Source organism: Daphnia magna, linkage group LG4, assembly GCF_020631705.1.
Source record: "Daphnia magna isolate NIES linkage group LG4, ASM2063170v1.1, whole genome shotgun sequence".
Lineage (NCBI taxonomy): Eukaryota > Metazoa > Arthropoda > Branchiopoda > Diplostraca > Daphniidae > Daphnia > Daphnia magna.
This window is the reverse complement of record NC_059185.1, coordinates 10,137,203-10,164,482: the sequence shown is the minus strand read 5'-3', so window position 1 is coordinate 10,164,482 and position 27,280 is coordinate 10,137,203. Positions and strand designations below refer to the sequence as shown.

General features: G+C 38.5%; 3 protein-coding genes and 5 long non-coding RNA genes across 31 annotated transcripts; 5 read left to right on the top strand and 3 right to left on the bottom strand.

Annotated features, from left to right (window-relative positions):
• Positions 1-697: 697 nt before the first annotated feature.
• Positions 698-1,626, top strand: LOC116922077. The gene is made up of 4 exons (XR_004393808.2): positions 698-853; positions 1,062-1,224; positions 1,282-1,404; positions 1,481-1,626. It is a non-coding gene; the product is annotated as an uncharacterized LOC116922077 (long non-coding RNA).
• A 111-nt stretch (positions 1,627-1,737) lies between these two features.
• On the top strand, positions 1,738-4,495 carry LOC116922078. Of its 8 annotated transcripts, XR_006646213.1 has the most exons (9): positions 1,738-1,764; positions 2,024-2,090; positions 2,160-2,736; positions 2,799-2,920; positions 3,008-3,127; positions 3,233-3,338; positions 3,399-3,538; positions 3,608-3,933; positions 3,992-4,492. It is a non-coding gene; the product is annotated as an uncharacterized LOC116922078 (long non-coding RNA). The 8 variants fall into 8 exon arrangements; XR_006646212.1 differs by having other exon boundaries at positions 1,742-1,764; positions 2,024-2,736; positions 3,992-4,495; XR_006646210.1 differs by lacking the exon at positions 1,738-1,764 and having other exon boundaries at positions 1,772-2,445; positions 2,498-2,736; positions 3,992-4,494.
• An 855-nt stretch (positions 4,496-5,350) lies between these two features.
• Positions 5,351-6,771, top strand: LOC116922079. 6 transcript variants are annotated; one of them, XR_006646202.1, is made up of 6 exons: positions 5,351-5,470; positions 5,537-5,881; positions 5,942-6,013; positions 6,077-6,163; positions 6,224-6,304; positions 6,402-6,771. It is a non-coding gene; the product is annotated as an uncharacterized LOC116922079 (long non-coding RNA). The 6 variants fall into 6 exon arrangements; XR_006646203.1 differs by having other exon boundaries at positions 5,372-5,470; positions 5,574-5,881; XR_006646204.1 differs by having other exon boundaries at positions 5,397-5,705; positions 5,768-5,881.
• A 646-nt stretch (positions 6,772-7,417) lies between these two features.
• LOC116933171 lies at positions 7,418-9,140 on the bottom strand. 7 transcript variants are annotated; one of them, XR_006646195.1, is made up of 5 exons: positions 8,993-9,133; positions 8,622-8,784; positions 8,442-8,565; positions 8,264-8,365; positions 7,418-8,201 (listed from the first exon to the last, which is right to left on the bottom strand). It is a non-coding gene; the product is annotated as an uncharacterized LOC116933171 (long non-coding RNA). The 7 variants fall into 7 exon arrangements; XR_006646198.1 differs by adding an exon at positions 8,893-8,930 and having other exon boundaries at positions 7,418-8,365; positions 8,622-8,781; positions 8,993-9,112; XR_006646197.1 differs by adding an exon at positions 8,893-8,930 and having other exon boundaries at positions 7,418-8,365; positions 8,993-9,108.
• Positions 9,141-9,750: 610 nt separating this feature from the next.
• LOC116922037 lies at positions 9,751-14,023 on the bottom strand. 2 transcript variants are annotated; one of them, XM_032928430.2, is made up of 4 exons: positions 13,317-14,023; positions 12,132-13,238; positions 11,215-12,070; positions 9,751-11,156 (listed from the first exon to the last, which is right to left on the bottom strand). In XM_032928430.2, exons 1-4 carry the CDS (start codon positions 13,851-13,853, stop codon positions 10,588-10,590), a joined length of 3,069 nt encoding a protein of 1,022 aa, XP_032784321.2. In that variant the 5' UTR covers positions 13,854-14,023; the 3' UTR covers positions 9,751-10,587. The 2 variants fall into 2 exon arrangements, with proteins under 2 accessions (XP_032784321.2, XP_045028988.1); XM_045173053.1 differs by having other exon boundaries at positions 13,313-13,451.
• Positions 14,024-14,460: 437 nt separating this feature from the next.
• LOC116922043 (protein FAM91A1) lies at positions 14,461-18,119 on the top strand. The gene is made up of 12 exons (XM_032928442.2): positions 14,461-14,806; positions 14,867-14,951; positions 15,014-15,223; positions 15,291-15,438; positions 15,505-15,541; positions 15,597-15,697; positions 15,775-15,934; positions 15,992-16,247; positions 16,327-16,451; positions 16,510-17,050; positions 17,158-17,496; positions 17,562-18,119. The coding sequence occupies exons 1-12, from the start codon at positions 14,735-14,737 to the stop codon at positions 17,948-17,950; spliced, it is 2,463 nt and encodes an 820-aa protein (XP_032784333.2). The 5' UTR covers positions 14,461-14,734; the 3' UTR covers positions 17,951-18,119.
• Positions 18,120-18,349: 230 nt separating this feature from the next.
• Positions 18,350-26,881, bottom strand: LOC116922051 (glutaminase kidney isoform, mitochondrial). 5 transcript variants are annotated; one of them, XM_032928455.2, is made up of 15 exons: positions 26,708-26,881; positions 25,902-25,966; positions 24,295-24,388; positions 23,955-24,097; positions 23,699-23,828; positions 23,586-23,627; positions 23,436-23,521; positions 22,507-22,622; positions 21,003-21,124; positions 20,061-20,219; positions 19,863-19,994; positions 19,748-19,792; positions 19,541-19,672; positions 19,140-19,435; positions 18,350-19,067 (listed from the first exon to the last, which is right to left on the bottom strand). In XM_032928455.2, exons 1-15 carry the CDS (start codon positions 26,879-26,881, stop codon positions 18,908-18,910), a joined length of 1,896 nt encoding a protein of 631 aa, XP_032784346.1. In that variant the 3' UTR covers positions 18,350-18,907. The 5 variants fall into 5 exon arrangements, with proteins under 5 accessions (XP_032784346.1, XP_032784348.1, XP_032784349.2 ...); XM_032928457.2 differs by lacking the exon at positions 21,003-21,124 and adding an exon at positions 20,520-20,641; XM_032928458.2 differs by lacking the exon at positions 26,708-26,881 and adding an exon at positions 26,419-26,537.
• On the top strand, positions 22,618-23,866 carry LOC123471530. The gene is made up of 2 exons (XR_006646193.1): positions 22,618-23,276; positions 23,401-23,866. It is a non-coding gene; the product is annotated as an uncharacterized LOC123471530 (long non-coding RNA).
• Positions 26,882-27,280: the final 399 nt, after the last annotated feature.

The window sequence follows — 27,280 nt, the reverse complement described above, 5'->3', positions numbered from 1 at the left end:
ACTTTATATTTTGTTGTTTACTTTAAATTTAAAAAAAAAACTATAAGGCCAATTGAAAAATAAACTTGATTTCCGTGATTAGCATTCAATTCTGAATTGAAATCATGTATATTAAGCGAAAGTTGAAAATTGGCAAAAATCTAAAAGTTGGGAAGGGTATAGCCTTCCCACTTTTGTCAAAATCAGCGAAAAACGACATCTCATGGAATTCGACAAAAATCACACGGTATAATCCAAATTGAACGTTAATTTCGATTAAGTTGTTGTTTTTCTCGTTAAACCACCTGTAATAAAAAAAGTGCTGTCCTTGGCATGCGGTCATTGGACCCCCCAACAGTGGCCCCCGACACCAGCCAATATTTTATACAATAAGTCGGGCTTAATTAATCAAGCAGTTAATTAGTCAACTAATATTTATTCGGAATTAGCTTCTCATTTTGGTTGTAATAGGTTAAGTTTTATTGAATTCCAAGTCAAAATTCTAAGCCGATATTTGATACAATAAGTCGGGCTTAATTAATCAAGTAAAACTAGATATCAATAGATTACGGAAGGCCGTTTGATCCATTTTTTTATAACCAACTCTTATCGCTACTGATCGTTTATGTAGCAAATAAATAGCTAACTAGCATTGCCATCTAACGGTGTATAATACACTAATAGGAGGGTGAAAGACCACGCCTTCAACGAAGGAGGAGTCCACTACATATTGAATTTATCGATCGATTGTTACGCCTATTTCGATCGCTACTGTACAGTCAATGGCGGCATGGCGGCGATGTACATTGGAACTTGGAAGTGGATGCATGTGCAGCTTGATGTGTCGTTGCATATGGGAGGCCCGTTGGTAATGGTAAGCGTATTAATAAATTAGGGTATGTTATGCAATTAGTTATGCCATAATATCTCACTTAGTTCGCAGACTGGTCATTTGATGATACGTATGCACAGCGGTAGGGCTTGGGTGCATCAAGAGGGAATCGCAGAACATAGCCATAGAGCTAAAATTCATAGAAGATTTTTTAAATTCTTATTTGATTTTGTGTTTTTTCTTGTTTCAGCAGTAGTATGTACTTCAACAATCTGTTATGTCCAACCATGGAATGAGTCGCATGCGACTAAGTCAACCAAACAGGGCAACAACAATTAGTCAGCAATGGAATTAGTCAGTGGAAAACAACACATTCATTCCCGAGGATGGCTTATAGTTTATCTATGCTTATTGTATGTTTAATTTTAATTTTTATTATTTTAAAATTAATATCTCAGGTTTTTCTTTAGCATGATTGAAATTTGCCATGTTTTCAGACCAACTGGAAAAATTCCTTTTTTTCACAGAACTTTACCATTTTCATGGTATATTTAATTGCTTGTGGTGGATTGTCACTTGGCATCATTTGAATGGTACAGTATATTTTCATATTATTTCTTTTAGTTTTTGTTTGCTATCAACTGTCTCACAGTTTTTGCATTTCTTCAGGTGTGGTCCATATCAGCATTGTTATGATGCACTTCTTAAATACACCAATCCCTCAGAAAATATTCTAATTGAAATTATGGAAATTTCTGCCCTTCATGTAGCACTGCACAATGATGGGTTTGTATAAACAAGCTTGAAATAACAAACCAACAGTATTTTTGGTGTGGCTTACCCATACAACTCTACAACATGTTGACTTTTTAAATTTTATTGGGTGTTTATTCTGGTTGTTTTTGTTTTTTTCCTTTTTTAAAAAGCAACACCAAGTGTCATTGCAAAGATAGGTAAAAGATATATCAATATAGATTATTCTCTGAGTGATGGCGACATATGGTAAAAAGAGAGAGTAGTATGAATATTTGCCGCATCATTTACTTCTTTTACTTATATCTTCAAGGTATCTTATTGACTTCTATTAGTTTTATTTGTGGAAAGAATATCTTGAGTGTGAGAATTGATCACAATTGACAAGATGTTTTACTATTTAAATGAGTTTATCACAAAGAATTTTTTACTCATTCATGTTCTGTTTCTGTAATGTAGGTAGAATAATCCCAATGTCGTGGTAGTAATTCGCGAGACATATGCCAATATGGTTTCGCAGTTTTCAGTAAGTGTATCAGCAAGAATATTTTACTGAAGCATATTTAATTTCTTTAATGTGGATTCGCCACCGTAGTGGATTCGGAGAGGATATTGGTGGAGTTTTGGTATAAAAAAGTGTAAGTACATGTTCGTTGGAAGGGCAACCGAAGAGTTCCGGATCATTTTACTATCGCACATGTTATGGTATTTACAAAATCATTGAAGTGTTTATCTGGACCCCCTTGTTTTCTGTGGCCCCGTTTCCCCTTGACTTATATTATTATCTTTAACCCTTTAGTGCGTGTAAAACTAAAGGTTAAAAGAAGAAAAATGATTTAAAAATTGTGGGAGAGAATCATCAAAGAATTATACTCGTTTAGGTAATCCGAAAGTATTAACTCGGCGCAGTCTTCGATTCCATCTTTTTAAAAGCTATTTTTACTGTGCATGGAAATTTTTTGGTCGAGACGTAATGGGTGTCCAGCCCAGATAAGGCACTGAAGGTTTTTTTAGATGTTATAATCTCCAAAAGGGGAACGCTGAAAATCCCAGGTGGCGATGGGAATTAGTGGCAATGTTACGGTGTAAATAATTTCAGAAAGGGTAACGCTAGCTGATGTAAACCGCACCAGCTGTGCTATTACCGAGTCTGTCTCACTTTTGCCGCTTAGGTATTTTTTCTAACAAAATTTGACTTATCAAATTTTCCTTTTGTTAATTGATTCTCATTTAGCAGAAAAGGGTGAGAGTAGCAGAAGAAAAGGAAATAGCAGTAAACCCGGTTTTGAAAGAAGCCAAAGATTCCGATGATATGGGAGCCCAGTCTGTGGAAACAGAAACCCTCTGTTTCAGATAGTAAGCTATCTCGACAAACCCAAAGTTTCCCACATAGATCTGCTTAAACATTCTTTGTTTCTTAAATTTATATCGACGTCACGAAAGACAAAAGGAACACATCGTTCCTCAGCTACTTCTGAGGACTACTGTCACCGAAAGAAAATCACCTCGGTTATAGACTCGGAAGGTGAAAGCGAGACCCAAAAATTTGCAACAACGAAGCAAGTAAAAAGTATTTTGGCGGATTATCGTGCACGCAAAGCTAAATAGTCATTTCAATAAAATTTCCTTAACACATTTTACATGGCCATTCGCTTAAAACGATTTTAGGTCCTCTACTGTTACAGACCACAATGTGTAAATACGTCATATCCGGGATATTAATACTGCAGTAACCAGAGCGGTAAAAAAATTGGCACCAACTGGTACATATCTGGTAGACTTATCCCATTCGGAAGCATTCAGAAAAACAGATTTGTAGAAAAGTTCTGTGTAGATTTTGCCGCAACGCATTCAAGAATGGGGCTTAACACCTTGCAGGGCTGAAGAAAATTATAAAAAAGAATTAGAACAAATTTGTTGGCAGCAAAACAAACCGCGGGAAGCTCAGGAAGAGCTGGATCTTAAAAAAAAAAGGTTTTACTTAGTCTTGAAATTTCTTCATTTTTACGTTTTTTACTTATGATGATGTGTTACTTGTTATAGTGCTCAAAAGGAACTAGATAACCACAGCAAAGGCTAATAAATTTATGGTTCACATAAACTTTCACGACGAAGCAGTTAAAGTAGGCGAAAGCGAATCGAGAGCGCTACTGTCCAGTGCGTCACTTGCGGCATCGGTATTGCGGCCAGTAAGGCATCCGACACATGGAGGGATGTTTCAACAAATAAAACAAACGGGGTTCGGTTCAATCTTTTAAACCAAAATAGAGTGCAGAAATAAGTTACGCGGCGGTTACAATCCCAGTAACCAAATATACTGGAGGCGACTTCGTGCTTTAAGTCCGGTGCATTGCAAAAATCCTAATAAGGTAATCCTACGAATTAGTTTCTCGAACTACAAGATGAAATCCATTGTTGTCCATTTAGGTCAGAAAACTGAGTAGGCTATCGGTATCCTGTAGTACGAGAAGTTTCCCGATGGCGATAGGGATCCTGTCTGGGAACGCGACAGTGGCCCCCGAAGGTACCCCGACAACATCCCCCTAATGAACCTGTGCTTGGAACTGGAAGTGGCGTTTACCAGTGGCACCCAATCTTAATTCTTAAAACCCAGGAGTGTTCTTCACTTTTCATGGGGATTGATTGATGATACTTGTTGATTAATCCATGAAGAATACCAATTACATGGTTAAGTGGAGGGTAAAAAAAGTATAAAACTGTAACTCCTCATGGCATTTTCATTCACGCATACGTGGTAGTTCGTGAGCAGCCGAACCATTGAATAGCTGCATCCAGCTGGATACTAGTACAACCCAAAACATTGTTTTGACAAGTTCTGTCATATTTCGGTTGTAGGTTTTCTCTAAATACCAAGTAAGTAAGGGGTTTAATCATGTTCAATGTATGATTTTTCGATTTAAGTCTATTTAGGTGTCAGAACTGAAATTGTACTTTTATAACTTTTAAAATAGAGCATAGCTTTTATTAACAATAGTTTACTTTTACAACTATCAAAATCTTTTTAACCATTTAAAGGAGAACAAAGTTCATTTTTTAGATTTCCGGAATTTCGACTTCCGGTTTTAATTCCGGTTTTAAAATACCAAATAACCCCTTATTTGTTGGTCTGTAAGAAAAAAAGATTCACATTTTCGTGATCCTCGTCAAATTTGGGGTTGACTCCATGTATCAACTCAAAATACCCCAAAATCGGCAAAAATCGCAAATTTTCCTGAACAATATGTTCAAATTTTCAATTTTTTTCCTGAACATAATTGTTCAGGAAAATTTGCAATTTTTTTCCTGAACATAATTGTTCAGGAAAATTGGCGATTTTGGTCAAATCCGACTTTTTGGCTAAAAACAAGTCATTCACAACCCAAATTTAATAAGGATCACGAAAATCCTACTCGTTTTGTTATGGGATCCCTATTTCCGGAGATATTGGCTACTTCCGGTTAATTTCGGAACATTTTCGAGACAATCTGCAAAAAGTAAAAAATTAGCTGTATTGTTCTAACAATTTCAAATACTTTTCTCGCATGCGTTAGTGTGTGGTTGCTATTATTCCAGATTTTTCTTGCTTTCAATACTACAGGCTGATCCTACGAGCTACGACAGTTTTACCTGTAAAGGTTTAGCGTTTCGTGCTGCAACTAGTAGTTGATATTCTAGGATGTTATGCCTAAAATTGGAATTCAGCTATCAGAGATTAGCAAAATTCAAGTACTTAAAAGCAAGTATTGTACTTATTTCAACATTCAAAGTAAAATATAATTTTTGGTTCTAGGCGGAAACTCTAGATGGCGTTGACGTGTTCTATGATGAAGATTATGAGTGACAAATGGGTGTTTGTTACGTTACCCTGTTATGTGTTTCAAAGGATTTTTCGTCAAAAAATTTACGGTATGTTGTTATCTATTAAGTATTGCTATCGTTGGGTATGTATTGAAAAGGAAACCCTTAAAATAGATTGTTTTTTGTATGTGGTGGTGTTTTGCCTTGTAAGCTTTGCCAGCTGCTGAACCAGCAGCCTGCATTCCTGCTATCCACACACACATTCCACATACCACAAGGGATCCTGACAGTTCAAGAAGGCCAATATTCCTTACATGAAGATCACCATCCAGTTCAAGTACTGGTAATGGACCTCAAGCCTTTTGTTTAAGCTTAGTGATGTGTTCTCTTGTCAATCAATGACAGAGTCTTCATCTAATTTGTGTTGCTAACCATCAGCCCTCAGCATTCCAGGTATCCAGATTTCCAAGTTTCTCTGATTAGCCAACCATCATCCATACCCTTCAGCTCTTCATTGCGGTATTTCAGAACATTACTTATCTTCCACTTCACACATCTGTAACAATGTTATCTACACAGGCTTCTCTTCCTCTCTTCTTAGTCTGCTGAATGCCAACAATGAATAAAGTTCATCATCATTGCCTTTCCATGGTATTTTAATTTGGTGAATTATCTGGATTTATAATTTTTAATAAATCTTTGTTGTATGAACAGAAAATCTTCATTGTTAATCCTGCTGTTCTTCTGACCGTTACTTAGCCAGCTCACATGGATAGGCTTTAATAACATCTCCATTTTTTGGTATTTTAATTTTCTATGTTATGGAGCATTGTTGTGTTGTAACAAAAACTTCTGTGATAGTACTGAAAATATTCATCTTCCTTCGGTACAACACTGCCGTTTTGACAATTTTGGTAGTTTCGCCCCCAGTGGATCACACGCGTAAGTTCTTTGTCTTTTTCATCGTTTTATCAGACAAATGCCATTTTCCGCTCCAAATCCCTTACTTCTTTTTTTTTGCCTCATTTAATCTATTTAGAACTACATTTTCTTCGTCTTCCTGTCGTTGTTGTTAACGACTTCACCTCATCGCTGTCTTCGTTGACGTCTTCGCCTTCATCTCCGTCCCGTCGTCTTGGTCGTCTTCGCCTTCATCTCCGTCACGTCGTTTTCGCCTTCATCTCCGTCTCGTCGTCTTCGCCGTCTAAGTCTACGCCATCATCTCGTCGCCGGCTTCTCCTTCGCCCTTCACGTAGGGAGTTCACCGTGGATCGTCGCTCTGGTATTGTTTTATTTTGCATTGTTATGTTTAAGTTAACCCGTTGGCTGCCACCCCGTTTGCGTCCCATTTTTTTTGTAGCTTGTAGGGACCGGCCGCAATGGCCTTCGCCGCAAGGCGCTTTAGGCAATGCACCAGTAGGGACTTCTCTTTGTCGATGCGGTGGCGGATTCCTGAGGGTGTGCATTCCCTGTAATGGATTCCGTCACCGTGTCAGCCCGGACTTGTCTTCGGACAAGTCCCACCTTGTTCGCGATCCTTAAGACGCGATGCTTAGTTACTGTAGTTTAAGCAACCTACGGGTTGCGTGGCCTGGCAGCCAACGGGTTAACTAAGTTAAGTGTATGTATGTTTGTGTAAATATTGTGTATATTTATTGTTATGTAAAATAGTGGTGGAATTGTTGGGAGGAGGTGGGACAATACAAAGAATTTCAATTTTAATTCATTCTTCGTGTTTATTTCGTTTCAACTTATTCGAATTCATGCAAATCAAAGATAAACTTAGATTATTTGTTTTCCCAACTTATTTCACTCTAAGTCCAGCCATCTCAATAGTACGTATTTCAATAGATTTCACAGTCTATGAAACATCAGTGAATAAATTGTTTTCTTTGTTCCATTTTACTTCAAGTGCAATCACTTAGCAAAGAAAAAAAGGAAAACATAACTGAAACAAACTAACTTCACATGGTGGGATCACAAAAGGAATTAAGCATCACAATCTTTAACTCCTTTGTTTCTGTTGAATGAGGTACTATTCAACAAACATAAGAATGATACTGAATATTTTTTATTTACACTGACAACATAACATCAGTGGCATTCTCTTCTGTCACAGAGTGACACCAACGCCAATGAAAGACATCAGGTGCCTCCAGAATCTCTGCAAATTAAAACTGTAAACCACTATCGAAAAAACCAAGCCCTGGATTGAACCAAGTCATAAAATGATTTTGCGGCCGCCACAATTTATCAGGTACATCCCAAAGACCTGAAAGCACAATTCGAAAAACTTAAATTATTAACAACAAATTCTAACATCACCTGATTACACCTCCAAGAATCAAGAGATTCAGATAGAGGAAAATATTATAAAGAACTTCTCTTTTTCCGTATTAACTTTGAAATTAAATTGAATGAATGATGAAAAACGTGATAGCACAGCCAGTAAAAAATTCTTTGTGATAAACTCATTTAAAATAGTAAAACATCTAGTCAATTGTGATCCAATTCTCCCACTCAAGATATTCTTTCCACAAATAAAACTAATAGAAGTCAATAAGATACCTTGAAGATATAAGTAAAAGAAGTAAATGATGCGGCAAATATTCATACTGCTCTCTCTTTTTACCATGTGTCACCATCACTCAGAGAATAATCTATATTGATATATCTTTTACCTATCTTTGCAATGACACTTGGTTGGTATTAGAAATTAAGGCACCCAATGTCCCTTTTCGTAAAAAGCAGGAAAAGCTTCCTGCCTCAAGAGTCATCTCAAACAAATCCATATGCACAAACTTGCAAGTGAAGATATTTCATTTCATACTACCTTGTCCTTTGATTAATAACAATTTAGCTAACATCAACATGTTGTAGAGTTGTATGTGTAAGCCACACCAAAAACACTGTTGGTTTGTTATTTCAAGCTTGTTTATACAAACCCATCATTGTGCAGTTCTACATGATTATGCATCATAACACTGCTGATATGGACCACACCTGAAGAAATGCAAACACTGTGAGACAGTTGACAGCAAACAAAAACTAAAAGAAATAATATGAAAATATACTGTACCATTCAAATGATGCCAAGTGACAATCCACCAACAAAGAATTAAATATACCATGAAAATGTTAAAGTTCTGTGAAAAAGAGGAATCCTTCCAGTTGGTCTGAAAACATGGCAAATTTCAATCATGCTAAAGAAAACCTCAGATAATAATTTTAAAATAATAAAAATAAAAATTAAACATACAATAAGCATAGATAAACTCAAAGCCATCCTCGGGAATGAATGTGTTGTTTTCCACTGACTAATTCCATTGCTGACTAATTGTTGTTGCCCTGTTTGGTTAACTTAGTCGCATGCGACTCATTCCATGGTTGGACATAACAGATTGTTGAAGGACATACTACTGCTGAAACAAGAAACAACACAAAATCAAATAAGAATTTAAAAAATCTTCTATGAATTTTAGCTCTATGGCTATGTTCTGCGATTCCCTCTTGATGCACCCAAGCCCTACCGCTGTGCATACGTATCATCAAATGACCAGTCTGCGAACTAAGTGAGATATTATGGCATAACTAGTTGCATAACATACCCTAATTTATTAATACGCTTACCATTACCAACGGGCCTCCCATATGCAACGACACATCAAGTTGCACATGCATCCACTTCCAAGTTCCAATGCTCATCGCCGCCATGCAGCCATTGACTGTACAGTAGCGATCGAAAAACAATCGATCGATAAATTCAATATGTAGTGGACTCCTCCTTCGTTGAAGGCGTGGTCTTTCACCCTCCTATTAGTGTATTCTGTACCGTTAGATGGCAATGCTAGTTAGCTATTTATTTGCTACATAAACAATCAGTAGCGATAAGAGTTGTCTATAAATAAATGGATCAAACGGCCTTCCGTAATCTATTGATATCTAGTTTTACTTGATTAATTAAGCCCGACTTATTGTATCAAATATCGGCTTAGAATTTTGACTTGGAATTCAATAAAACTTAACCTATTACAACCAAAATGAGAAGCTAATTCCGAATAAATATTAGTTTTTCACTCAATTAATCGATTTTTAGATTAAACTGATCCAGAGTAGCAAACACTTGGAATCAGAAAAAACCCAAAACTAAGTTTTAAAAAGGACAGCACTTATTTTTTTTTAATAGGTTGTTTAACGAGAAAAACAGCAACTTAATCGAAATCAACGTTCAATTTGTATTATGCCATGTGATTTTTGTCGAATTCCATGAGATGTCGTTTTTCGCTGATTTTGACAAAAGTGGGAAGGCCCCTTACCACTTTTCGATTTTTGGCCAAATTTCAACTTTCGCTTGAAATACATGATTTCAATTCAGAATTGAATGCTAATCACGGTAATCAAGTTTATTTTTCAATTGGCCTTATACCTTTTTAAACTTAACGTAAACAACAAAAATAAAGTAGTCTATTACATTTTTAAGTTCAGTACCGAAAAAATCAAATTAGTGCTCGTAGGATGTGGCGTTAAGCATTCGTATAGCTGTGTAAGATTATCCAGTCTTGAGGATAGAAAATACATGAAAAACTAACTTTTTTACTCCAAATTCCGAGAAAACCCGAAGGGCTAGGATAACAGTATTTTCTTTGAAAATTGAAATAAAAATTCAGATTTAGTCGTCATGTGAGGATATGAAAAGTGAAATGGTGCGGCTAGTCCCATTTTAACCAAGATTTCCCTGATCATAGTGCGACATATGTGAAATATACGTCATAAATGCTGATTTAAAATTGCATTTATCATTTTCAAGCCAAATCATTTTCAATAAATCAACCATCATGCGACATGTTTTAACCTCTACCCTTCTGTAACATGAAGTGGCAGTTGGTAGTTTCGAATAAGATATTTGATGCGTTCAGACATGTGGATTCCATTGCGCATCCTGATACATTGAACAAGTTTGAAGAAAATAGAGATTAAAAAAAAAGAGGATTTTCAGCAGTAAAGGGGAGGGTAAATACAGAAGAAAGAAATTAAAAAAATAAATGCGTGGATGAAAACTTTAATTCCCCAAAAGAATAAAAAAAAAATATCGGGATGTAATTTTAAAAAATCTGCATCAACTTCATCAGCACAGCAACGATGTGCAATAATAGTAACTGATTGATGAAGAATAAGTATAGATGAATTGCTGTAGCTATTCAACGTTGTTTTACTTATTGAAGAATTTAAGCAGAAGAAGGCACCCCCAACGTACAAGAAACAGACGGCAACGGAGCCGTTCTACCCTTATTTTTTTCTTTTTTATCTATATAGCTCTGCTTCCCAAAGAGCTTCCGCTCAACAAAAGGTTGATCAATACTCATCAAAGGCAGCAGGGAAGTCTTGATGTTTAGGTAAATGCACGGGAACAGAAGTTCTTGTTGGGCTAGAAGCTGCTTAATTCGATGTCGTTCTTTTGGGGCTTCAAAACAAGCAGGGCAGTTCTCTGGAATTACTGGAAGACGAGCCTCGGTAGCAAAATGCCGCAATTCTTTTTCGCGAACGTAGACAAATGGTCGTATTATTTTCAAATCTCTCTCACGATTGGCATATGCTGCTTTCATGGTCCTGAGTCTACCATTGTGGAAGGTTGACATAAGAAAGCTCTCAGCTAAATCATCTAAGTGCTGGCCCAAGGCTATCACGTTGAAACCACGATTTCTTGCAGTAGCATAGATGCGACCTCGCTTTAGCCGACTGCAAAAGCTGCAAATGGAGTCAACGTCTGGGATATCCATGGCTTTGGTGATGATACCTAAAAGAAGGTATAAAAACAGTTTAGGTTGAAGAGATTGCTTTTAAATATTATGTACATTGTCTTTCATAGAAGTATGGGATTCCAAGCTGGTTCATGTAAGGAATAAGTGGAGACGGGTCATATGAAGAGCTACCGGGATCAACCGTCATCGCCCCTATTTCAAAATGGATGCCAAAGCGTTTACTCTGTTGCTGAAACTGGCGAAGAGTGTGAAGCAGGGACAGTGAGTCTTTGCCACCTGAAACGCAAATTAGTACACGGTCACCATTGTTGATCATTTTGTAGCGAAGTAGCGCTTCGCATGTCGGTTTCAGAATTTTCTTCGTCGGTGACATCCAAAGTCGTTCACTGGGAAAACTTTTTCGAACAGATTTTGTGACAAAGATCCCCGATTCCTCGTCTTCGTCGTTCGAAACAAGAACACCGCTCAAGAAGGTTCCCGAATCGCTTAGATAGTTCTTACAATCAGGATCCTCCACGCCATTTTTTTCTCCCACGCTGTTCTCTTGCATAGGTTTGTTTTCTTTTATAGACAGTTTAGGCCAACTGCCACGCGCCGGAATGGTAGAGTAATGCTGTAAACTGTACTCTTGGATATCAGACGCATACTGCCGTGGCGTGAAGGGTGCCTCAAACTTTGGGAATGCAACTCCATCAAGAAGGTTTTTGGCTTCACTTGGCAAAAGGAACCAACGAAGTTCAGCCGCTTCTGCATTAAAACTTTGGCGCTGGTCTGGAATGATTATTATGGAGGTTCCTTTCGGTGCTCGTTCGAAGATTTCTTCCCCTTTTCGTAAGCAATCGTCGTAGTCAGTTGGAGCACTCGGGGCGTATGGATCTTTCGGACGGCGTACATGCATTTGGCCAAAGTTAAAATCGACATTACCGAGCCATTTCCGATTTTTGAAGGACTGTAGTTTAAATCGCACGGTTATTGGACAGTAAAAGCTAAACGATAAAAGGATTACTCACCAGCTGGGTATGATGATGCCATTCTCCTGTTTCAGAATTCATTTGATAATAAGGTAAGAGTTTCCAACCGTTTTTGGCGACACAGATTACTGCATTAATTATAAAACTGATTTCGGAATCGGAAGCAAAGTAAGGCAAATTCAATCGTGCGAAACCCGGGCGCAGAATTTCATAGCAAGAATGTTCTTCTTTACGTCTTAGATGTGTTCGGTCTAAACGACTGTCTTCGACGAGAATTTCTTGATAACGTTGAGCGAGAGATTCGTCAATTCCGAGCAAATCCTGAGCATAAGGTCCCGCGCAAGCACAGCCTCCACGAGCTTGTATTCCGTAAACATCATTCAGCAAAGCACAAACGAAATTATGGTGTAAATAGTATCCACTTGTGAGATGCCGGACCATGAAAGAAAAAACAGCCAAACGCGGCGCTTTAGTACTCCCGAGTAAAATGAGTTCCGGTATGGCTTCCCAGTTTGCATAAGCAAGTTGTACAAGAGTATCTTCACGTGCCATGATCCATTCAGGCGTAACACTTTCTTTCAATTTTAAAACTAAGCCGGCTCGAATGCTTTCCACGATGGCTGGTGTCCCACCTTCTTCCCTCATTTCCGCATCCCGCAAGTAGAGATGAGTCTCCCTATCAACGAAGAATACAGTCCCTCCTCCAGCACCGTTGGGGATACGGTTTTGCAGTAGAGATTTTTTTACTACAAGAACACCCGGTGTTTGTACACCACCGACAAATTTGTGCATCGAAAAGTAGAGCGCATCTTTGTGAGCTATACCAGAGGGGTAGTCAACGGTAGTAGGATTCATGGCCACTTTGACATACGGAGCCGCTGTTGCGTAATCCCAGAAAGAAAGTGCTCCGTATCGATGAAGAAGTGCCGTTATTTGCATATCCTGATACAAAGTACCTGTGATATTTGATGCAGCGGAAAAACAACCAATAATGATACGATTTTCTTCCTTGGCTGTCTTTAACGAGCACTCAAGTTCATCCATATTCAGAAGACCATCGGAGCTCTCCTTAATGCGAACAACTCTGGCGGCTATTTCCCTCCACGGTAAAAGATTTGAGTGGTGCTCATTGGCACCGACTAGTACCTAAATAAAGTTATTCAGATCATCTGTAAATGTGTTGCTCTTACAAATATTCATTTTTTAAATGGCTGGCTTACTTACTATTGGTGGTTCTGTTAAATGAAGCCCATTAATCAATTTGTGAACTGCACCAGTGCATCCACTACCAACAAATATCACAGCATCTTCTTCCGAGGCTCCAAGGGAATTACGTAAAATGTCTCTTGCCTCATGACGAAATAGAGTTGTTTGCAAAGAAGTTACTGAAGTTGTTGTATGGGTGTTACCATACGTAGGTAGGACCTCACTAGTAATATAGTTTTCGATACACTGCAAGGATTTTCCTGAGGCAGTGTAATCACAGTAAACAACTTGTCTCTTTCCAAATGGACTCACAAATTCATTCTGCTTCCCAATTACATTTTCATTGACAAAAATTGCTAACTTTTTGCCTTTGTCAAAATCAAAATCGTCTGAAGAAATTGGTGATGTGTGATTCTCTTGTTTTGGCGATAATATGCTATGGTTGTCAAGACTATGAGAAGTGGTTTCATCTAATTCAAACTCTGCACGTGACTTATAAGCTTCGGACAAATCATAAAACTTCCTATCCAGAACTCTGTTAACACGTTCCGCCATTTTCTCTTATTACCCACTGCTGAATTAGAAGTGTATCTACGAACTAACAAATGACTTCGATGTGATTTGCTGCACGACAAATGTACGGTGAATTTAATTGAATTTAATCTACTGTGAAAATGTCTAATAACACAACTGCTATGCGTCCACGTGTTTACATCAGCAGACGACGATAGAGTTACTCCCTTTACCAACGTTAGATGTCGGGTAAAACTATGTAAATAAACATAAAAATTTAGGCTAATTAAGTCATATAAGGATTTTTCCCGGTTTCGTGCTTTTTCCGGGAATACCCTGAAAAATAAAAAATTCCAGACAAGCTTTCCTGACAAAAAAAAAAAAAAAAACTAAATCGCCTTTCGGGTGTGTTTGCTCTTCATCAACGTGTTTATATCGTTATTAACTTGACCAAAAGAGGCTTGTCCACACGGGAAATTTGGGATAACATAATTGTACACCGAACACAAAAATTGCACTTATTCAGTTTTACAATTCTCTCCATGTGTCGATATGATCAGAGGCAAGAATAACAAACGTGTCTGATGGCGAGTTAGCGACTACACACAATTTAATTATATTGGGAGATTCAGCTGTACAAAAGAAATTTGGTGTAAACGGCTTCTTACAATTGCAACAAAAATACCACCTGTCAGGAGAATATTCTATCGGATTTATTTCTCACGAACCTTCCAAGTTCCAAATTCCCCATCCGTCAAATTTCGCGGTTCATATTTTTGTCCCAGTTTTCCCTAGCTTATGTCGGAAACAGTAGTCTGCTAGATCAATTTTGTGCAACAATTGCATTCAGTTTTTGAGTATTATTTTATGAGGTTTATGGTTTTGTACATCTTCAAATTACTAAGCTTTTTGCAGTGAATATCATGAACCAAGAAGTGGAATCTCATATTCAAAAGAATTGTCCTTGGACAAAGCTGCCACCAAATGTGAAACAAGTAAGGATGGAGAACACATTCACAGTGGTTGACAGTTAGTGACATGTCTTTCATTGATAGCTGTTAGGTGGATCATATAAAGAATATGATAAATGTGTGGTTACCTATAGCATAAAAAATCAACTACGGTATAAAGGCAATCTTGGTAATGTTATGCTTATTCTTATTTTCATTTTGAAAACCCACCATATAGTGTTTGTTTTCTAGTGCGCCATGTAAGAAAAGATGAAGAAAGGTATTATGAAGAATTATTAGAATATAGCCGGGTACACCTCGTGCTGTACCCATACCATTTATCAGATGTGATGGTCAGAGGGCTGAGAGTTACCCCATTTCAGTACTATGTTTCTATGGTTGAAGCCATTATGTTGCAAGAAAGAAGTTATGATGCACTTCCAAATTTTACAGCTGCAGATTGTGAGTACAACCAACCAAAAAAGTAATTATTGATAATTTTCTTGTATTTTTCATTATTTTCTGGCAGGCCTAAGGCTTCTTGGAATAGGAAGAAACCAATATATTGATTTGATGAATCAGAGTCGTTCTGGGAGAAAACTATTTCGAAAAAGGAATGCTAAAGAATTTCTACCCACAAAACCTCTAAAAAAAATGGTGATAGAGCCTTGGTGGCTGTAAGTTGTTTATAATTATAATGTTATTTTATTGCAGTTTTTTATATTTGTTTTGTAATGTCCAAGGGTTCACATAGGTTCCATCACTGAGGAAGACATAAAGGTATAGCTCAAATATTTTTCATTGTCATTTCCACTCATTAGATGTCTTTATGTAGGTTGCAACTGAAGGCGAAAAGTGCTTAATTGATTGTGTTATTGATAATGGACCACGTAAAGTGGGAACTTTGAATTACAATGACTTGCACAATCTTTATGGGTAAGTCGGATATAAAAGATGAATTATATAGGTTCAGCTAATGTTTAAAACTAACAAACAAATGTGATACCTTTTAGCAAGGGTCTAGTATACCTCGAAGTGCCTATTGATGCCAGTGATCATATCTCGGTCCCACCGTTAGAGGGTTTTGTGATGAATCGTGTACTTGGGGACTATTTCGAAACTTTATTGTACAAAATTTTTGTCTCGGTAGATGAGAAAACTAGTGTCGGAGAGGTACTGCCTTTTTTTTGCTTTTATGTTGTCGGTTTTATTAAGGAAAATTATGCCTAGCTGGCCAGCGTTTTACAAATTGGTGTGGATCAAGTGAAAAATGCAGTTTCCGTTTATTGCCGCCTGGGATTTGCCCGCAAGAAAAATGCTGAATTGGAGCCCGGTACACTCCATCCATCATGGAAAAACGTTATTACCACCTCCCCCAACCGAACCTCTTCTATTAGTTCGGTGCCATCTGATGAAGATCCTCTTTTGGCGGAGCTCGCTGCCGCCTTGGCAGAGCTTGGTACTCCTTTGCCAACTGAAAAGGAAGGTAACAGAAAAAAAAAAACCAACCCCCTTTTCATTTTTAGATATATTACTTACTTGCCTATTTTGTCGTTTTTGTGCAGTTAGTCCTCCCGTAGGTTCAGCTGCAGATGAAATTGACAGGGACCTTAGTACGGAACAGAAAAGAATAGCCTTCCTCTTCGACTCGACGCTTACAGCGTTTTTGATGATGGGCAACTTGTCGCCAGTATACGGTTTTGGTTACGGTTCAACTTATGCGACACATCACTAATGCTTTTTGATAGGGTCTTAAGAGTCATGCTGTCACAATGTTTGAAGTCGGCAAATTGTCAGATGAATCCTTAGACAGTTTGTTGGTCGAACTTGATCGAATCTGTACCGACGACAGCGAAGGAGAAGCTCAGCGCTACTTTGAACACGCATTAACACTGCGGTCGACAGTCCAGTTTTTGAGGAAGGCCCGTTCGATTCTGGAGATCGATAGTAGTAGTGGGTCCAGCATTTGGAGTGGGGGACTGGATCTTATTCGTGTGGAAAGCTTACAATCGCTTGACGCTGAGATATATAGCCGATTGATGCACAAAAATTATCATCTACTGGTTGCAATGGCTCCCTTGAGCCTTGAAGTCCGTTCTAGCTCGGTTGACGGCCTTCCTCCGTTCTGGGGTCCACCGTCTCCAGAGTTCACATCGCCGTGGTTTAAGCTCTTCTTATATCAACTAACCCAACAAGGACCACCGACTTTGTTGCTAGCAAAAGGCACACGTCTTCGCCGTTTACCAAGCGTTTTCCATCGATTCGACCGGATTCTTCTGACGCCGTGGGGTAAGTATCAAAAGACGGTGATGGAACGAAATGTGCTATTATAGCGTAACTCTTGTACAAAAAGAATGGCCAGACCATTTTCACTCACCATTTTTTTGCTCATATAGGTCACGATTCTGGACTCGTTCCAGCCTCTAATGCTTTAGTAGTGTTAAACGAAGCGCTTACCCATTCGGCCCTCATGATCCAAGGCTATGGTGGCCAACATCAACTTGAGAAACATCACATCCCCTTCCCTTTTTTACATGATACGGAAGGGGAATCTCTTCAAGAGGATGTATGGATGAATCATCCTATCGTTCAACGGGTTCGTCAGCAGTTAAACTTGCAGAATAGTTGCGGTTTCATAACCATGGTTAACCTTGGATTGGAAAAAACACCTGAATTGTCCGATCAGAGGTGTAGAAGCTCAACATTTTCATCATCTCCTATCAATGGCATTAAAGGTAAATCAGTCACGATTTCCCCTAATTTCTTCCATTCTGAGTTGCTTTAATTTGTTTGTTTGTAGATTCATCGTGCGCTGAAATATTGCGTGAGGAACTGGACAGTATGGAAGCCACAGTTCAAGATCCATCCAATCCGGTTGTCACCCAGTCTGAGAAGTGGAACGAGTCCGATTGGACCATTTTAAACGTCGACTTTGGCATTCCGTTATTTGATTCCCAATTAAACCGTGAGGTTTGTGATCGCATTACCAGTCAGAAACTGGGACAAAGAGAAACTCTAGACTCTCTAATGAAAGTGCAAAAGGCGCTGTCCGAAAGTCTGATGGAATTCATTGGGCATAATGTAGACCTTTCATCCGAAGGGAAACTAGTAGCGTCGGATACAGTGCTGCCCACAAAAAGTCTTTTCTTCCATGATGGCAAATTAAGTTCATGGGACGGTAATAACTAGACTCAGTAAAAATTGTTCCAGTAGCCCACTTAAGTGAAACATTACCATAAACAATGTGATCCATACATTCCCTGCATATGCAAAAACCATTAAGTGTAATTGTCTTAAGGCTCTGGTGTCAATTAATTTACTATTATTAAATATTACACGTAAAATATTTTTTTTGTTAGTCACGAGTTTTAATCGTAATTGTGTATCAAGAGTCAACAGATCCTCTTTAAAAAAAAGGTCGCCAATTAAACGGTTGTTTCATGCCAACTTGCACACGTATTTCCATTTACTGTGTAAAACTTATAAACGTGAAAAGAATCGTTTTGTATAGTTGTAGAAAACTTTCGTTTGTTGACCAATCATCTTTCTGGCTTGTGATTAACTTTGCCCATTCTAGTGTCTGATACATTTACCGCACTCAATTTTCCTTTATTGTTTCTTCAAACTACAACAGACCACTGGTGCCATCGTTTTTAACAAGTGCTCTGGCTAAACAAAATCGAAGGAAAAACAAACAGCAAGTAGCTAAACAGACAACGGCGATTTAGTGAACAATGCAAAACTACCGTTCAAAATATTGAAGCAGAACGGGTAAACTTCGACCGAAGAACTTGTACGACTCGATAGTTGCCGATTTTCTCAAGTACACAATGTGATTATTAACAACAATAAAATGGAATTAAAAACTCATATTGAAACACAGTCATGGAGTCGATCCAACTTTTTAAATCCAAGTCCTTGCGGGAGTGATTTTGGGTTGATAGCTATACGAAAAAACGCTACTACAAGACACAGTAGTGTACGAGATGACATTAACAACAAATTGAGAACTGGAAGGAGAAAGATGCTCGAGGAAGCACACACAGTTCTACATTCCAATTACTTGTTTAAGGATAACCATTTTTCTTCAGATTTTCTGATCCTAATCGAGTTTCATTCATCCACGAATAGCTGTTCCTGAGCTCTTTAAAAAATTGAACCTATACTTCCTTGATCCTTGCTTTTAGCTTTCGGATCTTCTACCGGTTCTTCAGCGATTGGCTTCTTATCCATGTAAGATTGTATTAGCTCAGCAACGGCACTATGATTGAATCGCAACGCTTCATCTTTCGGTGTTTGCCCCCATCTTTAAAAACACAAAAAATTCCCTCTGTTTGTACGCTTATTAATTTGATGAATAAAATAAAAATCACAGTACCTGTCGACAGGGTTGGGTGGCACCCCGCAGTATTTTAAAAGAAAATCCACGCAATCCACGTGTCCTTCTGCAGCAGCCAAATGCAAAGCCGTACGGTTATCGTAATCGGATTGGGTCATATCTACACCAGAGAGCTTATAACGTCTCATAGCTGTCACATCGCCAGCAGCCGCAGAGAACAACAAGCTTACAATATTGAGACCTTTGGTCTCATATTTGTGTCGGCGAGGGTCTTGCTTGTTTACTGCGTGTTTCAAATTGTCGTAACGATGGAAGTTGAACATGCTGACCAGTTCCTAGTGAACGAAAATGAAAAAAATTCATTATTTTTTTCCAGTTTTAATCCGATTATTGAACGATAAAACTACAAAGCTGTGAATTATGCAGAATATTCAACTTACTTTACAAAATTCTATGCCTCGAACTGAATTTCCAGATTGATCTAGCGGGGGTGACCACAAAGCAATGCCCAGCACATTTGGAATTACGACCAGAAGACCGCCACAAACGCCAGACTTTGCAGGAAGGCCAACCTTACATGAAAATAGGATACGTTACATGATGTTTATCATTAACAAAATAAACAGTCGTGGGTGAAATTAACTTACGGTGAATGCAAATTGACCAGAGTAGTCGTACATTCCGCAGGAGTGCTGTAATACAAAAAAACGAAAATTAAATTTTTAAATTAAAATACAATAAAACAAAAAATGCAGCAAGTACCATAAGGGATAACACGTCTCTCACAGAGTCTGGTTTCAAAACTTGATCTCCGGTAGTAGGGCAGATACCTCCGTTAGCGAGTGTGGCAGCGATGACGGACATGCTTTCGCAGTCTACCTCCATGGAGCAACACTGTTGAAAGGAAACAAAACATGTTAAAAGAATACATACCTCTATTAAAATCCAAACAAAACTAACCTGAAAATAAAAATCAAGACATTCGCGCAGATTGATCTTCTCGGGGAAGCATTTATTTTCACGCATGTAGAAGGCCAAAGCGTAATTGCGATCTGCATTTTCGCGTTCCGACAGAAAGACGGCGTTGTTAAAACCAACGAACTCACCGCCAGACATCCGCTGTGAAGAAGAGAGAAAAACAAAGATTGATTTAAATACGTTGAAATGACTTCTTGGGTCCAGCCAAAGAGTATCTAATAATACGAAAGCCTGATGCGGAGTTAGAAGCATGCTGTTAGTATATAGGATTGCCATTCACCTATAAAAGCCACCCTATGCCTTACGCCTAAATTGAAAGCTTAAGACATTACGTGTAGGGAGGTCACATTGTTCCATCTAACCCTTCACCTCATGCTCGGTAGTGCTAGTCAACCAACTCGCTTTTTTTTTCTTTTTTTTCTGGCAATCATGCGCAATTACCTTCAAGAAACTTTTGACAAATTCAAATTTATCCGAAAGTGCCATCTCTCGACGAATTAAAGTCAGCATAAAGCTGCTCGTTAACAGTGCTCCCGCGTTTACCAGAGGATTATGTGGCCTTTCTATGGAATAGCAACGTTTTGTAAACAGTAATCTACGTTGCAAATGCAAATTATAAAAACGGAAGGCGAAATACACACGCAAGACAACAAAATTAAACGTAAAGAAAAAAAAAATTAAACTGAAATATCAAATATAGTTGATGACTTACTCCCGTACTCGATTAATTAGTGTATAGAGTGTGTAACGTCTCTCACGATTAAAGACGAAGCTAAGAAAACGGTGCACAAATGATCAACAAACAGTTCATCATGCAAACAAGACCATCTGATACGGTGCAATAAAGCGAAACGCGTACAGCACGAAAAGTCAACACAGGGAGGACATTCGCTTTGAATAAAGTCGGGGGTTGGACAAACTAACCTTGAAGTAATTCATGACCCAATCGAATTTTTCGGCCAACGACATGTCTACCTCGCTTAGATTAAGCAGGAGACTAAGTACGAGAATAGCTCCCGCGTTTACCATCGGATTGTGAGGTTTTTCTATGAAATCACAGAAATTCTAAACATTATGATCTGACTCAGTTGTTGTTAAGAAATATATACGTTCACAGCAGTTGAACATATTAGCATTAAAACCCCCGAAGCGTGACTTAGATTACCTTCTTACAAAAAGCGAAACAGGAATAGTAGAGCAGAGACGTATACCCATATCGAGCTAGATTATCATAGCTGTAACATTGGTATTGGTTAGTAACGAATTCTCCCATGCGGATACGGTACCGCAACCCCGCACATCGTTACGCTAGTTTACAATATCTAATCTGGTTTTCACTTCGTGATCGAAACAATCATTCTGGCATATAGAAACAGTTAATACGAAATGTGTTCATTTTTCTTTAAAGAGAGAATGTGCAAATGCGGCAGTTAGAATAAAAATTTACATTACGCGCTGGCCAGTGCCCGTTAATTTCCATTTTAGTTAAGCGTTAAGTCACCGCATTGCCTCCATTTCATGCTTTTTGGAGGGAATCGTAAGCTTACCTTCTTATCTCTTCGATTTTTAGCATTACGGTATTTTTCGTATTACCTATAAATAAGTAGAACTCGTCTGTGACTGGATCCTGGCTCGGGAAAAAAGAGGGGAAGGGACGGGAGCAAGAAAAATCAATGTGGAAACAAATAAAAACGAATCTCGTGAGCTGCCATGCCCACAAGTCAGAGCCCCTAGAGTAAAAGTGCAAGGGCAAATAGAGTACGTCAAGTGCTGTTGAATGAAGACGGAGAAAAGGATTAAATCGATTCACTTCAAACCCCGGCTACATCAGTTGAAGATAGCCGTACAGGATCATACGAGTGCTGGTGCAGAGTAATTCCCTTTTGCATTGAACTGGACTCTGTGAATTATATAAACTGTGCAACTAATCACGTGCAATGTGGCATTTTTGGCCGATACTTAGTGTGCATAAATTTAAGGACAATTCACGAGGGCGTATAGGTTACCCGGAATGTTTCTGCTGATTGACTTCAAGACATGCATTGCGTTTCAGATCGTTCAAAGACATTACGTCACAAGAATTGCCACAGGAAAAAGACAGACTGTCGCAAATGTTAAAATTTTACAAAATATTTATCAAATGCTTATTGTATCGATCTAGTAGCTTGCGTCATACCTAGAAATATTTCTTAAATGGCGAAAACTGTTCCTATTTTCTCGAAGGCGAAAGATTTCGGAAAAATAACGCAAGTTTGCCACCAGGGGAAATCGTCTTAATTAAACCGATGCAGTTAAAAGTTCGTAGTGCTGCATTAAGGACAATGATTAAAACGGTCTTATCACGATCTATCTTAGTTGACATTATTTAACTAGATATCACAACAACGCCAAAGTTTCTTTAAAAAATTAAAGAGCGTTAAAGACTCACTGTTATGATCGAGGATCAGTTCGTTGAACATTCTGCCACTGGGTTCCTGCCCGACGTAACGATGAACGACTTCCGAACCCAATTCGTTTAAGGCGATAGCATAGGTGAGCGGTTTACTATTTCGGATATTGAAAAACAGAAGATGAATGAAGTTCACGCACGACGTAACACGTTAGGAAGTATCGAATTACTTTCACCCAATAGTCTTGCGTCTGCGCAGTTCGCAGCTTTCCACCGTACTAAATTACAGTGTGCATTACTACGAAAGACTTTTCGAAATGCGCATTGCATACGCAGTTCTAAAATATGCAGGAAGCAGATAGGAGCCAAAGAATTGCTGCTTGAATTTTTTTCTTTTTCGCTTTTCTTTCGCCGGTGCGTACCAAACTAATTTACTTAGCTAGAACAAAGAAAATGGGAAGGGAGAGATCCTTTTTAATAGTTCAAACTGAACAAAAAAGTTGGGGCGTAGTAGTAGACAAAGAAGTGGAAGGAAAACATAAACTAAAAAGATCCCTTCAGCTACGACTACATCTACGTTTTTCAGTAAGAGACAACACCCCGGGGTAAGCAAATGGAACACACATACAAAAAAACCATTCGTATGTCCGTAGGATGAATTCATAGTACCCTGCTCTTTTGTTATTGGACGTATGCAAAAGTATGCTAAATAGAACGAAAAAGTTGTGAAATTGGAACCGTAGGTTAAATGTGCACGTTCTTAACCAACTTTCGAGAACGTCTTTCGGATTTAACGACTCTTTTCCTGAGTAGGTATTTAAAAGGTGGTCATTAATGTGGATTGCGATCGTAATAAACCTATTTTACTCGTTTGGTTTTACACTATGCTTGATTCTTTAACAAAAAAATATTTTACGGCGTCACATCGCAAAGTCACGTAAGCTCTAGATTTGGAACAAATGACGTACCTGCACGACTGAATAGTGAAGGGTATTTTGACGTCGCCGATGGAAAACCTCTGGCCGTCTATGGTGCAAAGACTGACACCCCAATACTACAGTAAATTGACATTAAAATTATGAAATGTTTGATTATTTTAACAAATTTTTCCTCCTTACGTTCGGACTCATCCGCTCTAGTTGTGGGATGTAGGCCGCTACCTGAAAAAAACGAATACAAGCATTTGATGACATCGATTCTTACGAAGGATCTTCTTTGGAGTGAAACGTACCTTTCCAGTGTCGATTTCTTTACAAGTGTAGTAAAATTTTTCGATTTTATCCGTGAATTCTTCAAACTCTGGAATGACAAATTGGCGACGAAACGCTCGCGAGACGAGCACGATGTTTTCATTGATGGATCTAACGAAATAAAATACACAAACAAAAATGAAATTCCATAGAGTGCGTAAAAAAAAAAAACTTCAATTAGCTAGACAAATTTGGATATCAAATAGGAATGTAGTGATAAGAAAACAAAACAATTACGCTTTGAATTGGTCGCGGTTGAGCTTCAGATTTTCAAGATTGCCAGGACCATCTCTGCCTAAGTCTTGCTGAATCTTTTGAAGATTTTGCATCAGCTCGCTTAGTCGAGGATCCGTGTTTCGCAGCCCAGTCGACCATAATGCCTAGAACATGCCAGACAGGGATACCAGACACAAAACAAATGAAAAGTGAATAAGTTTTCCTAATGCGAAAAACATTTTGGCAACGGATACCACCGGAATCACAAACGAACAGGAACGTGGTCGATATGTGTAATGTGCATGCCATTCGGTCTATTTGCACGAACAATAAAGCGCAAAGCCGTGAAGGAAGATCTTACCGAAAGAAAATCCCCAACGACTAAATGATCGGCGTCGTTATGTTTAAAGATGTCGTAAAGCAGATCCTCGACACTAATGGAAGAATCCTTTTCCCTGCACAAAAATAGTTTAAATCGAATTTAGTTATCAACATTTAAAAGTCTGTGATCATATAATTCAGAAAACAGCCATTAAAAAGGAACTAGTTCAACACACAAAAAAAGAGGCTTCAGCTAGATATCTGAACAGTGTTGGAAATCACGTGGGATCAGCAAGAGAAATCGTGGGCAGTGAACCCAGCGAGGCGCAAAAAGCGGATCTACAAAATAGATGATAAAACGGAGACGTCGGATGCGATCAATACGTGCCGAAAGAGATACCGTTGACACAGCTATACTATAGACAACGAAATGCAAGATCCTACGGCAAAAAATGTGAGCAGCTCTCGGTGATTTTCGTTGAAAATAAATGACACCAAAAGACTCTACCCGTAATCGAGGAAACTCATGTTGTACCACGAAGAGTTCTGTCTGTTGAGTGGCTTCTTTTCGTTCTTCATTTTCTCTTTGTCGGACATTTTAACTTTTTGAGATCTAGGGAGATGGTAGGACAAGTCGCACGATAGGTTGACGCCAAACTGGAACAACCGTCGATGGTCGGAGGAGAGCTACAAAGGAGCATTTATGTCAGTCATGCGCATTCAACGTCTGATCTCGGGGGCACACGCGTGATAGTCACCGTCTTACTCCCATCCCTACTGCAAGTGTACACACATAGCCTGTGATGCGTTTAGATGATAATTCTACGTCAGCACACTGGGATGAATTAGCTATACGCCATTGTCATATTGGTCTCAATGATGTCCCATTATCAGGATTTCCTTTATCTTCTTTTAAGGTTAAGCTGTCTTTACTACAACCCAATTTTTACCAATTTTCTCGCAATGTAAAATAAATGATACGAACACCTATTATATGCTCTACCTAGCGACATATTTAGACCACAACGAATGATGGTGCTTCAACCTGTTTTGTTTGCTTATTTCCCAAAAATTTCGATTACGGTAATAAAGTCTTGAATTCAACACGATCGATTTGGAGTAGAACGCAGCCTTTGGCTTACTAATAACCGTGCTTCTTAAAAAAAAAACTGTTTCATCGAAATCAGGTATGCCATACATACCACCTCGTCATTTAAAAGAGGAAAAGATTCATTAAAACAAATATTGTTATTAGATATGAAGAAAAGATGTGATAAATACAAATGCGGATAGATAACAAAGGAAAAGGCAGACTGCATTGGAAACGTCCTTGAATGGGCGGGAGGCAGTATCCCGACACGAATCTAGATTATCTAATTTCTTTTTTTTTTTTTTTGTACGGACCTTGCTTGAATACTAACAAGGGGAACTTGATTATTCCTTTCTTAACCCCCATCTATGGCGCAGACAAACACCAAATACTAATGAATTATTCTGTTGACCCGACTAGCAAAGCCCGATTAATTTTACATTCATGCAAGCCACCAAATCTGTTGACGTAAGCTCTGAAACTCGTCTGAAGTATGGGAAACTGGTTATTTTTGTTACGAAATCGAGAAAAAAGACAAGCAGCATAGATTTACATACTCGTTTGAGGTGGATCCAAATTCTTCGACGGGACTGAAAATACCAGCTTTGGTTCTATTAAGTCCCTAGAATAAACATTTTTTTTAAAGAAACGCAGTTAACCAAAAGAGAATGAAAATAAAATCTAACAAAGGCACCATAGAAACATGTGAAAAAATGAAAGTCATAGAAAATTCTAGCTCGACAAAATGTCAGAAATTCTTTAAAACTAAGATCCGGTTAATAACTACGCGACAAAAATGTCAAGTCTATGACGTTACAAAACGTCTGGGGAATTTTTGTAAGCCATCTTGGATTATTCTGTACAGTCCACTGGCCCCACCACGTATTAATGAAATTTAACATTTTTTTTATAAATTTTTCTTGGCCACAACGTCAAAGTTAGATACATGCATAAAGATAAAAGTTAATCGATAGAGCAAGGCCAACATACTATGGAAATATGTAGACTACATGGTATTTGTCATGTGAGAAGGTGTTGCAAAACAGGTAGAGCTTATTGCATAAGATAACTTACATGAGGTTCACTGATCGCAACCATAAAACAAAAAGCAAGATTAAGTCTTGAATTATCGAAAATTGTGTTGAGAAACACAGATCAACCATTTTCTAATCGCTACTGCTACTGGTTTCTACCTTGCAAATGTTTGGTTTTTCTGACGGAAGATGACGCAAAGTGTGGTTACACCACCATTGCCATACATTTACTCACATGCCATAAGTTTATGCCGGTATTGTGACCAATTAGAAATTAGGAAAGCCGAGAGCAGTAAATGTTTTGTGCTCGTCGAGCACATGATAGTTACCGAAGAAGTGTGCAACACTTGTTGTCTGACGTAATTCGGTTGTTGACGATAATCCCGTGATGAAGGCGAATACCATTTCTTTTGAACGAAAAAGCAGCACGTGACTCGATCGGCGTTATTATTCACCAAAGAAAGGATTGAACGAACACGAAGAAACCTTAGGCCGGAAGACATAGCAATCTGCTCTTGCTATCTATGTATGTATTTGCTTCTGTCACAAATCAGGCAAAGTAACTGCAGACCAGGACAATCGACGACACACAAAAGAAACGAATCGATGACAAATCACCAAGGCAACGAACGGTGCACCTCAATCCAAACACCAGATGCCAAATTGACGAAACAAATTCGCATAAGCTCGAAAGACTGTTGAGCTATAAATTTCGATTCTAGTACACAGTAAATAATAATGAATGAACTGGGGAGTACGTCGAGAAACAACAGAATACCCAACTGGACGGTAACGAAGGGAGTCTGGCTCTGGCGAGGTGGCGATCCAACGGGATTCGAGGGAGACGTCTGAAAAGTTTATTTTAAACCGTGGGCTCTTCGTTTCTCTCCCCTGCTCTTGGC

Coding starts and splice junctions, on each gene's coding strand:
- LOC116922043 (XM_032928442.2), top strand. CDS start 14,735: ATGAACCAAGAAGTGGAATCTCATATTCAAAAGAATTGTCCTTGGACA. Junction 15,439..15,504: donor GTGATAGAGCCTTGGTGGCT/GTAAGTTGTTTA, acceptor GTAATGTCCAAG/GGTTCACATAGGTTCCATCA. Junction 16,248..16,326: donor TTTGCCAACTGAAAAGGAAG/GTAACAGAAAAA, acceptor GTTTTTGTGCAG/TTAGTCCTCCCGTAGGTTCA.
- LOC116922051 (XM_032928455.2), bottom strand. CDS start 26,881: ATGTCTTCCGGCCTAAGGTTTCTTCGTGTTCGTTCAATCCTTTCTTTG. Junction 23,628..23,698: donor AAGAAATCGACACTGGAAAG/GTACGTTTCACT, acceptor CGTTTTTTTCAG/GTAGCGGCCTACATCCCACA. Junction 19,068..19,139: donor CCACCCAACCCTGTCGACAG/GTACTGTGATTT, acceptor GTGTTTTTAAAG/ATGGGGGCAAACACCGAAAG.
- LOC116922037 (XM_032928430.2), bottom strand. CDS start 13,853: ATGGCGGAACGTGTTAACAGAGTTCTGGATAGGAAGTTTTATGATTTG. Junction 13,239..13,316: donor ATTTAACAGAACCACCAATA/GTAAGTAAGCCA, acceptor AACTTTATTTAG/GTACTAGTCGGTGCCAATGA. Junction 12,071..12,131: donor GGCATCATCATACCCAGCTG/GTGAGTAATCCT, acceptor TTTAAACTACAG/TCCTTCAAAAATCGGAAATG.